Consider the following 13,286-nt stretch of genomic DNA (forward strand, 5'->3'; position numbering starts at 1 on the left):
TTAACCATCTTCCGGATTTGTTAACAAAGGGTATAAATCGAAAGCAGTGACACGGGGTGTTTGACATACTAAAGTTTAATGTGTGACGTCATGATGTTAGTTTCACTATTTTTCATGATTTTTGTTTTCCAATGTTTAGTTTTATTTTCATTTAAATTGGCTACGTTTACGAAAAGATTTCTTTGTTTCCTTTTAAAATAAAACAAAAAGTGGGTAAAGAAGGACGCTACTGACATCATGCATAAATTATTTTATATACAATATTCTGTGTATAAGGTTGTAGTCAAAATAGACATTTCAGTAGATCTCTACCAGAATGAATGCCTATAAACCAACAGTTGGTTTCACTCATTCCAAAGGAAAATCCACAGAATGCAACGTACCTTCTGAAAAAGTAAAGGATGACTACACAAAGGAACCAACAGAGGCACGTAAAAGTAATGAAATAGATTTCACTCGGAAGCTAATCAAATCAGATCAGCAGCAGATGATTTCCCCATATTTTAAGTTTCCAGTGCACAAAATATCGAGAGAAAATTTAGATTGTGATTACATTCAACTTCTTGATAAAAGCTCAGCTGATACTTTGTATAAACAATGTGAGGAAGAGATTGATTATTTTACAGGTGATCTTGCAAAGGTGAAAGTGTTTGGTAGATGGTTTAATATACCTAGAAAACAGGTTAGTTTCTCTTTATTTTTCTTCATGGTTTCATGACGTTAATGTAGGCTACATACTATTACGTTTAAAAAGATGCATTTTTACATTTTAATTACAGGCCTACCGCACTGTTTTCGTTTTATGCAACAGAATAACAGTTAACCAGGCCTACCGCACTGTTTTCGTTTTATGCAACAGAATATTAACAGTTAACCAGAATCCAACTGATCATATAATTGTATATACATAAGAGAAACATTTTTAATAGTATGTTTCAACTCTGACAGGTTTCTTATGGTGATATGGGTTTAACATACAAATATTCAGGCAATATAGTGCCAGCCTTGCCATGGCCACCGTTCCTGAAAGATCTTCGAGATTATTTGAAAGAAGTCACAGGGTTCTACTTCAATTTTGTTTTGGTTAACAGGTACATATTTATTATATATATGTTTATATTTGTTATAATTAAATAATGCAAAGCTTTCTTATGGCTACATTGTTTTAACATTGATAATGATTTATTCTCAATTTTACTCTCAAGATTGTATAATTGAACAATATCAGTAAATCAGTCTTTTCGTCAACTATTAGAATCTCTCACTTTTTAACCGCACAAAACTATGTTTAATTATGTTGTACGGTTTATTGTTTTTATGCTAAAAAGTTAAGTGCAAAATGGATATTTATGTAAATATTTTCTAGCTTTAAATTACAGTACAATTTTTTATTTTAATTTATGTTTCTTTATTAGATATGCAGACGGTAATGATTCTATTGGTGAACATAAAGACGATGAGAAAGATATCAACAAATTTAGTTCAATCGCGTCCATTTCATTAGGTCAAACACGAATGTTTAGATTTCGCCATGGGGCTACACGCGGAAAGAGACACAAAAGAAGTATTGAACCAGTAAATGTTGATCTTAAACATGGTAGCTTACTAATGATGAATTATCCAACTAACGAGTATTGGTACCATTCACTGCCTAAAAAACCATCCATCAAACTACCAAGAATAAATCTTACATTTAGAGATATTAAAAGATGAGAAAGGTAAGGATTACTTTAGAACGCAAATCTTATTAACAACAATTCATGAACAATTGTTCTAAAATGTAATAGTTATTACATGTATCTGTGTGGTTTCCTATACATTATTATTGGCGGCTGTCAAAACTATTTTTAACAATTCGTTTCTTGTTAACTGTAGTTGTAGACTGTAGTTGTAGACTGTAGTTGTATCTTCCTTTTTTTTTTTATTGAATTTAAATATTTTATTATTGTGTTTGACTTAATTTTATGTTTTTAACAACGAAAATGAAACTTTTTTTCTTTGCGGTTATTTAAGTATTTGAATTAGTATTTTATTTTCATTTGTGTGAGTGAGGAAAATGGAAGCATAGATTTATCAAATTTAAATACAATTTCTTTATTTCAAAATGAATTTCATTTTCTACGTGTTTTCAATTTTAAATCTTTTAAGAAAGACACAATACGTACTGCTAAATAAAAACGCACACAAAAGAAAACAAATTTGAGAGGCACGATATGTAACGACGCTTTCATTACAACATTTTTGATGTAGCGATTTCTTCAAGTGGTATTGTCATGAACGTATTGAAAAGAAATTAGTTTTATTGTCAATGATTTGTCAAGTGTTTTATTTTAATTTCAATTACTGTTGTATTGTATTTAGTTTTACCCGTTCATGTTGGAATGATCAATATTTGCTCAAACTCCATTTTATCGTTATGTTTGTAGTATTTTAGAGATTTCCGATCATCGTAATAATGATATAACTAGAATTCGTAACCGTGTGTTAGATTCCATGCGTATTATGACATATGCCTTCTCTCGTTATTCACCCGATGTATTTTGATCAAAAAATTGTACCTGAGCATGAAAGGTTAGTTGTTATGGTACAAGGAATCGGCCCGGAAAATAATTTGTTTTTTTTTCTGTTAAATAATTATTATATGTTTGTGAAGTGTATTGCAATAGATTTGTTTAATGAAATAAAATAATTATGTTTTGACTTAATATATGTCAGTGTAAATTTGTAAGAATACGGTAGTTTTCCTATTTTAATTCATCATAAATTTATTTCTTGACTTTATTTTTTTTCTCTTTTCTGTTAAAGGTTTATTATTATTTTGTTTTGTAAAGTGTATTACAATATAATGTGTATGAAATACATTTTGTTTTTAACATCAACAACAAAAATGAAATTTGATCTTTGCGTGTTGTTTAACTCGTGTATGAAGTTTATGAATTTGTTAAATGTAATTGCAAACATACATAATAAATGATTGTGATTAAAAATATTCTGTTTACTTTATTTTTATTTTAAACAGTAGTATTTTTAACAGTAGTTATATTTTATATATAATAAGTAATATTAGAAAAATAAACATACAAAATGTATAAAGTATAGACTTATTAAATTTAATTACAATTTCTTTATTTCAAAATGAATTTCATTTTCTACGTGTTTTCAATTTTAAATCTTTTAAGAAAGACACAATACGTACTGCTAAAAAAACGCACACAAAAGAAAACAAATTTGAGACGCACGATATGTAACGACACTTTCAATAAGAAGGCATATTATAAATGTATTTTTTACCAAATTTATAAAGTAAATGGTTATTATTGAGAAATATACATTTTAGATAAATGATAACACATCTAAAATTAATTAGAGAGATCAATACATTATGGTGTTCATAATAATTTGTTTTGATGACTAGAGGAAACATCTGAAGACATTCAACGAAAAACAAGCGTTAACACCATACCAGTCACTAAGAATGCTACTACTCTGAAAAAAAAAACCATCTCCCTTCCTACACAGAAACAAATTCTGTACGAAAATAAAAAATTAAAAAATTAAAATAATTAGTAAACAAAATACACGCATTATAAATAAAATGAATAATTTAAGAATATTTGTTAAACTATCCACGAACAAAAAAACGAAACATACTAACCGATTCATCGTCATTACGAAGTTCAAATAACGAAAACTTTTCCTTGAAAAATCCACAGGAGACACATTTTACATTTTCTAACTACAATTCAGTGTCACATTGTGTCGCAACACATGTACATACAACGAGACCTGTCACAAGTCTGCCGACATTTATTTTTCTATCGCTCATCATTTGTTCTAATACATAATACAACGCTTCTGAAGAAATATCTTTACACAATTCTAACACATTAAAATTGTTTTCCAACTCTTTACAAGCACGAATAGTACTCTGGAGGATGGGTGAATCCAAAACAACTAACCCCGTCAATTTATATTCAATGTATGCTAAAACTAATTCCTCTAAATCAACCATAACGCTCGACAAAACAAATGATAATGGATGTAATTACCAAGAAAGTTACAACTTAAAACCTTTATTTTTGTTTTTAAAAAGAAGTTGTAACATAGAAACTAATTTTGTCAGGAAATGTGTTTTTATTATTTATGTGATTTATTTGTGTTTAGAAGGTTACAACATTAACATTTAATTTGGTCAAAAAATGTGAATATACGGAGCCGATTGTAATTTTTAATCCTTAGTATAGTGAGAGATTTTATAAACAAAAAAGAGCGAACGCAAATTAATGATTGCAGATTAGACATATAGAAATGGATTGAAATTGGAAATCTACATGATCAAAGAAAAGAAAGCCATTGTTCCGACAGAAGCTAATGACATTTACAAAGGAGGACACAGTTTGAATAGAGTAATTACCGTATAACATAATTAAATTTTGTCAAGATAGTTGTCAAAAATAAATAAAATATATTATACTGAATTTACTTTGTACATTTATTTAATTTAGACCGTAATTAGGTTTGTTGTTCATTTATAATTGTGAAAAAAAAAAATACATACTAATAAAACAGCTATATAAAAAGTTTTTTTTTTTAAATAATGATTCAGTGTTATAATTTTATTTACCTGTCATTATGTTAATAAACCATATTCTAAATTTAATTTATATCATGTTAGATATATTTTCAAGGACCTTTGTTACATAAAAATAAATTTGTAAAGAAATTTGTTACATAAGATAAATTTTGTTAAGAAGTTTGTTTCATAAACATATTTGTGTAGATAAATTTGTTACATAAAAATAATTTTGTAAAGAAATTCGTTACATAAATTTATTTTTTACAAGAAGTTTGTAACAGAAAATTATTTTGCAAAGAATTAGTTGCATCAATTGATTTTATCAAACGTATGTAACATAAAAAATTATGTTGTTGAAAAAAAAAAAAACATTTTGTAATTCAGTCCATTTGCTCAGTAGTTTGTTTAAGTTGTTAAGTCTTGTTTGTGTAATATTCTTGTAAATAAAAGAATTCATTTTTAACCTTTGTAATTATTTTGTAAATATCATTTATGCATTTTTTTTTTTGGTAAATAATTGAATTTATTTATACTTTTTGTATGGAAATAATTATACTAATTTTAAATATCATTATTTGTTTATAAATTTAATTGTGATTTTAGATTTCTTCTTTATTTAGTATGTCGATTAATTTCAGATTCAGAAACATGTTACACAAGAAACAAAAATCGTCATGAAATTCGTTACATAAAAAATAATTTATCAAGAATCTTTTTTAACATAAATTTAATTTTATCATTAAATTTGTTATAAAATTTATTTTGTCATTAAATTTGTTACATAAAAAAATAATTGTTTCATGATTCTTGTTACAATTTTTCCTTTTGTTCAACTACTTACATGAAAATTCAAGTTAAGAACGCAATGACAATAGTTGGGCGTTTAGTGTGATTAGCGGACCGCTTTCCTCCGGTAAATCGGTATTTGTTAACAATCTTTTAGAGAATAATTACTTTGACAAGTCGTTTGATGATATGATATAGTGTTATGGCAAATATCAAACTTAGTTTACGGAACTAATTACTGCAACATATGACATAAGTTTTACGAAGGGTATACTTATACATTGGATGTTTTCGATGTTAGTAAAAAACACAATAGTGAATAACTAGTTGTTTATTTACACATTCACTGCTATAATTACAATTAGAAGGTCATAAAGGGTAAATCGGTATTCTTTAAAGAATTAGGCCTATAAATATTTAAATTGTCGAGTTACTTGACGTTAGAGAAGTAAATGTTGTTTGTGTTTACATGTGTGTCATAGTAGATAACGAATTATAAAACCATTACATTGTCGAGTTTCTTGACGTTAGAGAAGTAAATGCTGTTTGTGTTTACATGCATGTAATAGTAGAGTTTGTAATTACGGTTTTTTTTTTTTCAATATAAATGTATTATATGTTGTCGATAGTTGTGTAAAAAAAAAAAACCGTAATTACAAACTCTACTATTACATGCATGTAAACACAAACAGCATTTACTTCTCTAACGTCAAGAAACTCGACAATGTAATGGTTTTATAATTCGTTATCTACTATGACACACATGTAAACACAAACAACATTTACTTCTCTAACGTCAAGTAACTCGACAATTTAAATATTTATAGGCCTAATTCTTTAAAGAATACCGATTTACCCTTTATGACCTTCTAACTGTAATTATAGCAGTGAATGTGTAAATAAACAACTAGTTATTCACTATTGTGTTTTTTACTAACATCGAAAACATCCAATGTATAAGTATACCCTTCGTAAAACTTATGTCATATGTTGCAGTAATTAGTTCCGTAAACTAAGTTTGATATTTGCCATAACACTATATCATATCATCAAACGACTTGTCAAAGTAATTATTCTCTAAAAGATTGTTAACAAATACCGATTTACCGGAGGAAAGCGGTCCGCTAATCACACTAAACGCCCAACTATTGTCATTGCGTTCTTAACTTGAATTTTCATGTAAGTAGTTGAACAAAAGGAAAAATTGTAACAAGAATCATGAAACAATTATTTTTTTATGTAACAAATTTAATGACAAAATAAATTTTATAACAAATTTAATGATAAAATTAAATTTATGTTAAAAAAGATTCTTGATAAATTATTTTTTATGTAACGAATTTCATGACGATTTTTGTTTCTTGTGTAACATGTTTCTGAATCTGAAATTAATCGACATACTAAATAAAGAAGAAATCTAAAATCACAATTAAATTTATAAACAAATAATGATATTTAAAATTAGTATAATTATTTCCATACAAAAAGTATAAATAAATTCAATTATTTACCAAAAAAAAAAATGCATAAATGATATTTACAAAATAATTACAAAGGTTAAAAATGAATTCTTTTATTTACAAGAATATTACACAAACAAGACTTAACAACTTAAACAAACTACTGAGCAAATGGACTGAATTACAAAATGTTTTTTTTTTTTTCAACAACATAATTTTTTATGTTACATACGTTTGATAAAATCAATTGATGCAACTAATTCTTTGCAAAATAATTTTCTGTTACAAACTTCTTGTAAAAAATAAATTTATGTAACGAATTTCTTTACAAAATTATTTTTATGTAACAAATTTATCTACACAAATATGTTTATGAAACAAACTTCTTAACAAAATTTATCTTATGTAACAAATTTCTTTACAAATTTATTTTTATGTAACAAAGGTCCTTGAAAATATATCTAACATGATATAAATTAAATTTAGAATATGGTTTATTAACATAATGACAGGTAAATAAAATTATAACACTGAATCATTATTTAAAAAAAAAAAACTTTTTATATAGCTGTTTTATTAGTATGTATTTTTTTTTTTTCACAATTATAAATGACCAACAAACCTAATTACGGTCTAAATTAAATAAATGTACAAAGTAAATTCAGTATAATATATTTTATTTATTTTTGACAACTATCTTGACAAAATTTAATTATGTTATACGGTAATTACTCTATTCAAACTGTGTCCTCCTTTGTAAATGTCATTAGCTTCTGTCGGAACAATGGCTTTCTTTTCTTTGATCATGTAGATTTCCAATTTCAATCCATTTCTATATGTCTAATCTGCAATCATTAATTTGCGTTCGCTCTTTTTTGTTTATAAAATCTCTCACTATACTAAGGATTAAAAATTACAATCGGCTCCGTATATTCACATTTTTTGACCAAATTAAATGTTAATGTTGTAACCTTCTAAACACAAATAAATCACATAAATAATAAAAACACATTTCCTGACAAAATTAGTTTCTATGTTACAACTTCTTTTTAAAAACAAAAATAAAGGTTTTAAGTTGTAACTTTCTTGGTAATTACATCCATTATCATTTGTTCTGTCGAGCGTTATGGTTGATTTAGAGGAATTAGTTTTAGCATACATTGAATATAAATTGACGGGGTTAGTTGTTTTGGATTCACCCATCCTCCAGAGTACTATTTGTGCTTGTAAAGAGTTGGAAAACAATTTTAATGTGTTAGAATTGTGTAAAGATATTTCTTCGGAAGCGTTGTATTATGTATTAGAACAAATGATGAGCGATAGAAAAATAAATGTCGGCAGACTTGTGACAGGTCTCGTTGTATGTACATGTGTTGCGACACAATGTGACACTGAATTGTAGTTAGAAAATGTAAAATGTGTCTCCTGTGGATTTTTCAAGGAAAAGTTTTCGTTATTTGAACTTCGTAATGACGATGAATCGGTTAGTATGTTTCGTTTTTTTGTTCGTGGATAGTTTAACAAATATTCTTAAATTATTCATTTTATTTATAATGCGTGTATTTCGTTTACTAATTATTTTAATTTTTTAATTTTTTATTTTCGTACAGAATTTGTTTCTGTGTAGGAAGGGAGATGGTTTTTTTTTTCAGAGTAGTAGCATTCTTAGTGACTGGTATGGTGTTAACGCTTGTTTTTCGTTGAATGTCTTCAGATGTTTCCTCTAGTCATCAAAACAAATTATTATGAACACCATAATGTATTGATCTCTCTAATTAATTTTAGATGTGTTATCATTTATCTAAAATGTATATTTCTCAATAATAACCATTTACTTTATAAATTTGGTAAAAAATACATTTATAATATGCCTTCTTATTGAAAGTGTCGTTACATATCGTGCGTCTCAAATTTGTTTTCTTTTGTGTGCGTTTTTTTAGCAGTACGTATTGTGTCTTTCTTAAAAGATTTAAAATTGAAAACACGTAGAAAATGAAATTCATTTTGAAATAAAGAAATTGTAATTAAATTTAATAAGTCTATACTTTATACATTTTGTATGTTTATTTTTCTAATATTACTTATTATATATAAAATATAACTACTGTTAAAAATACTACTGTTTAAAATAAAAATAAAGTAAACAGAATATTTTTAATCACAATCATTTATTATGTATGTTTGCAATTACATTTAACAAATTCATAAACTTCATACACGAGTTAAACAACACGCAAAGATCAAATTTCATTTTTGTTGTTGATGTTAAAAACAAAATGTATTTCATACACATTATATTGTAATACACTTTACAAAACAAAATAATAATAAACCTTTAACAGAAAAGAGAAAAAAAATAAAGTCAAGAAATAAATTTATGATGAATTAAAATAGGAAAACTACCGTATTCTTACAAATTTACACTGACATATATTAAGTCAAAACATAATTATTTTATTTCATTAAACAAATCTATTGCAATACACTTCACAAACATATAATAATTATTTAACAGAAAAGAAAAAAAATTATTTTCCGGGCCGATTCCTTGTACCATAACAACTAACCTTTCATGCTCAGGTACAATTTTTTGATCAAAATACATCGGGTGAATAACGAGAGAAGGCATATGTCATAATATGCATGGAATCTAACACACGGTTACGAATTCTAGTTATATCATTATTACGATGATCGGAAATCTCTAAAATACTACAAACATAACGATAAAATGGAGTTTGAGCAAATATTGATCATTCCAACATGAACGGGTAAAACTAAATACAAAACAACAGTAATTGAAATTAAAATAAAACACTTGACAAATCATTGACAATAAAACTAATTTCTTTTCAATACGTTCATGACAATACCACTTGAAGAAATCGCTACATCAAAAATGTTGTAATGAAAGCGTCGTTACATATCGTGCCTCTCAAATTTGTTTTCTTTTGTGTGCGTTTTTATTTAGCAGTACGTATTGTGTCTTTCTTAAAAGATTTAAAATTGAAAACACGTAGAAAATGAAATTCATTTTGAAATAAAGAAATTGTATTTAAATTTGATAAATCTATGCTTCCATTTTCCTCAATCACACAAATAAAAATAAAATACTAATTCAAATACTTAAATAACCGCAAAGAAAAAAAGTTTCATTTTCGTTGTTAAAAACATAAAATTAAGTCAAACACAATAATAAAATATTTAAATTCAATAAAAAAAAAAAGGAAGATACAACTACAGTCTACAACTACAGTTAACAAGAAACGAATTGTTAAAAATAGTTTTGACAGCCGCCAATAATAATGTATAGGAAACCACACAGATACATGTAATAACTATTACATTTTAGAACAATTGTTCATGAATTGTTGTTAATAAGATTTGCGTTCTAAAGTAATCCTTACCTTTCTCATCTTTTAATATCTCTAAATGTAAGATTTATTCTTGGTAGTTTGATGGATGGTTTTTTAGGCAGTGAATGGTACCAATACTCGTTAGTTGGATAATTCATCATTAGTAAGCTACCATGTTTAAGATCAACATTTACTGGTTCAATACTTCTTTTGTGTCTCTTTCCGCGTGTAGCCCCATGGCGAAATCTAAACATTCGTGTTTGACCTAATGAAATGGACGCGATTGAACTAAATTTGTTGATATCTTTCTCATCGTCTTTATGTTCACCAATAGAATCATTACCGTCTGCATATCTAATAAAGAAACATAAATTAAAATAAAAAATTGTACTGTAATTTAAAGCTAGAAAATATTTACATAAATATCCATTTTGCACTTAACTTTTTAGCATAAAAACAATAAACCGTACAACATAATTAAACATAGTTTTGTGCGGTTAAAAAGTGAGAGATTCTAATAGTTGACGAAAAGACTGATTTACTGATATTGTTCAATTATACAATCTTGAGAGTAAAATTGAGAATAAATCATTATCAATGTTAAAACAATGTAGCCATAAGAAAGCTTTGCATTATTTAATTATAACAAATATAAACATATATATAATAAATATGTACCTGTTAACCAAAACAAAATTGAAGTAGAACCCTGTGACTTCTTTCAAATAATCTCGAAGATCTTTCAGGAACGGTGGCCATGGCAAGGCTGGCACTATATTGCCTGAATATTTGTATGTTAAACCCATATCACCACAAGAAACCTGTCAGAGTTGAAACATACTATTAAAAATGTTTCTCTTATGTATATACAATTATATGATCAGTTGGATTCTGGTTAACTGTTAATATTCTGTTGCATAAAACGAAAACAGTGCGGTAGGCCTGGTTAACTGTTATTCTGTTGCATAAAACGAAAACAGTGCGGTAGGCCTGTAATTAAAATGTAAAAATGCATCTTTTTAAACGTAATAGTATGTAGCCTACATTAACGTCATGAAACCATGAAGAAAAATAAAGAGAAACTAACCTGTTTTCTAGGTATATTAAACCATCTACCAAACACTTTCACCTTTGCAAGATCACCTGTAAAATAATCAATCTCTTCCTCACATTGTTTATACAAAGTATCAGCTGAGCTTTTATCAAGAAGTTGAATGTAATCACAATCTAAATTTTCTCTCGATATTTTGTGCACTGGAAACTTAAAATATGGGGAAATCATCTGCTGCTGATCTGATTTGATTAGCTTCCGAGTGAAATCTATTTCATTACTTTTACGTGCCTCTGTTGGTTCCTTTGTGTAGTCATCCTTTACCTTTTCAGAAGGTACGTTGCATTCTGTGGATTTTCCTTTGGAATGAGTGAAACCAACTGTTGGTTTATAGGCATTCATTCTGGTAGAGATCTACTGAAATGTCTATTTTGACTACAACCTTATACACAGAATATTGTATATAAAATAATTTATGCATGATGTCAGTAGCGTCCCTCTTTACCCACTTTTTGTTTTATTTTAAAAAGAAACAAAGAAATCTTTTCGTAAACGTAGCCAATTTAAATGAAAATAAAACTAAACATTGGAAAACAAAAATCATGAAAAATAGTGAAACTAACATCATGACGTCACACATTAAACTTTAGTATGTCAAACACCCCGTGTCACTGCTTTCGATTTATACCCTTTGTTAACAAATCCGGAAGATGGTTAATTACCTGTCGGTATAGTTCAATCAAGACATACTTATTATTTAACTTCATTCATTCTTATCTTTTTGTTTTAGTCATTGTTATAATATCCGGATCAAATAACTTATGTCTTTGGATTATGTCGGCATACATCAAGCAAAAACCTCAATTAACTAGTTTTAATTAACCAGGTGCATCTTTATTGACTCTGACTAATTCAAATCTTACAAAAACTATATTGTCTCACTTCCTTACCCTATGTTAACCATTGTATTATAATCCGAAACATAACACCTATTGACTTCAACCATTGTAAACCATTTTGTTCTCATCACAAGCAACTAAATTACCATATCATTTTTTATTTAATATTTATTAATTTTATATTATAATGTATATTAATATATAACAAATCTATATAACAATTCTAGTGAAATGATATACTCTATTGTCTTATACTATCCCCATTGTTAACCATTGTTATAACCACGACTGACTATCCGTGTAACGATCATCTATATCACTGCCTGGAACAACAACAGTATCCTCACATTAGAAACACCTGGCGGATATTACGTAATCAGGAAATAAAATTAATAAATATTAAATCTATATAACAATTCTAGTGAAATGATATACTCTATTGTCTTATACTATCCCCATTGTTAACCATTGTTATAACCGCGACTGACTATCCGTGTAACGATCATCTATATCACTGCCTGGAACAACAACAGTATCCTCACATTAGAAACACCTGTCGGATATTACGTAATCAGGAAATACCTCAAGGTTAACTTTGGGCTGAAGTACCTTTCTTTCTACTAATGTTCGTAAAAATTGTCAAATTTAACATTTTTGAAAAATTGAGACGTCTATTATTTCTAAAATTGATTCATTTCTTTGTGAAATAATAGATGAAATGTTTTCATTGAATAAACTATTCCACATATTATAACCACAACCGAAATTATCCAGAACAGTTTTTGCCATTTTCCGCCCACGATCTTTGAGTTTGGTCGCATATATTTGGTAATCTATTATTTTCCATTTTATTTATTTTATCCAATACTTTATCATTCTCAATATTTGATAGTAATTAATTGGAATTATATACCTGTTTGTTACGCGAATATTATGGTAAACTTGCACTGTTGTTTTATATATTATTTGCTCACGACAGTTTAATATCGGTGAACGATAAAAACTACTAATCGTATTTGTTTGTACTTACCCGACATCTATTTTGTCGATTAAAAGTAAACCTCAGACCAAAAACGCCCTCTAAAACAACCTGAAAATGTATAGATATAATAATGAAAATATAATAAAATGTGTGATCGGTACTCCGTGTAATTAACT

General features: G+C 27.2%; 2 protein-coding genes across 2 annotated transcripts; one reads left to right on the forward strand and one right to left on the reverse strand.

Moving 5' to 3' along the window:
- Nucleotides 1-316: 316 nt before the first annotated feature.
- Nucleotides 317-1,713, forward strand: LOC140044073 (DNA oxidative demethylase ALKBH2-like). The gene is made up of 3 exons (XM_072088556.1): nt 317-682; nt 949-1,091; nt 1,416-1,713. The coding sequence occupies exons 1-3, from the start codon at nt 317-319 to the stop codon at nt 1,711-1,713; spliced, it is 807 nt and encodes a 268-aa protein (XP_071944657.1).
- An 8,521-nt stretch (nt 1,714-10,234) lies between these two features.
- Nucleotides 10,235-11,631, reverse strand: LOC140044077 (DNA oxidative demethylase ALKBH2-like). Its single transcript, XM_072088559.1, has 3 exons — nt 11,266-11,631; nt 10,857-10,999; nt 10,235-10,532 (listed from the first exon to the last, which is right to left on the reverse strand). Exons 1-3 carry the CDS (start codon nt 11,629-11,631, stop codon nt 10,235-10,237), a joined length of 807 nt encoding a protein of 268 aa, XP_071944660.1.
- Nucleotides 11,632-13,286: the final 1,655 nt, after the last annotated feature.

Source organism: Antedon mediterranea, chromosome 1, assembly GCF_964355755.1.
Source record: "Antedon mediterranea chromosome 1, ecAntMedi1.1, whole genome shotgun sequence".
In the NCBI taxonomy this organism is placed as follows: domain Eukaryota; kingdom Metazoa; phylum Echinodermata; class Crinoidea; order Comatulida; family Antedonidae; genus Antedon; species Antedon mediterranea.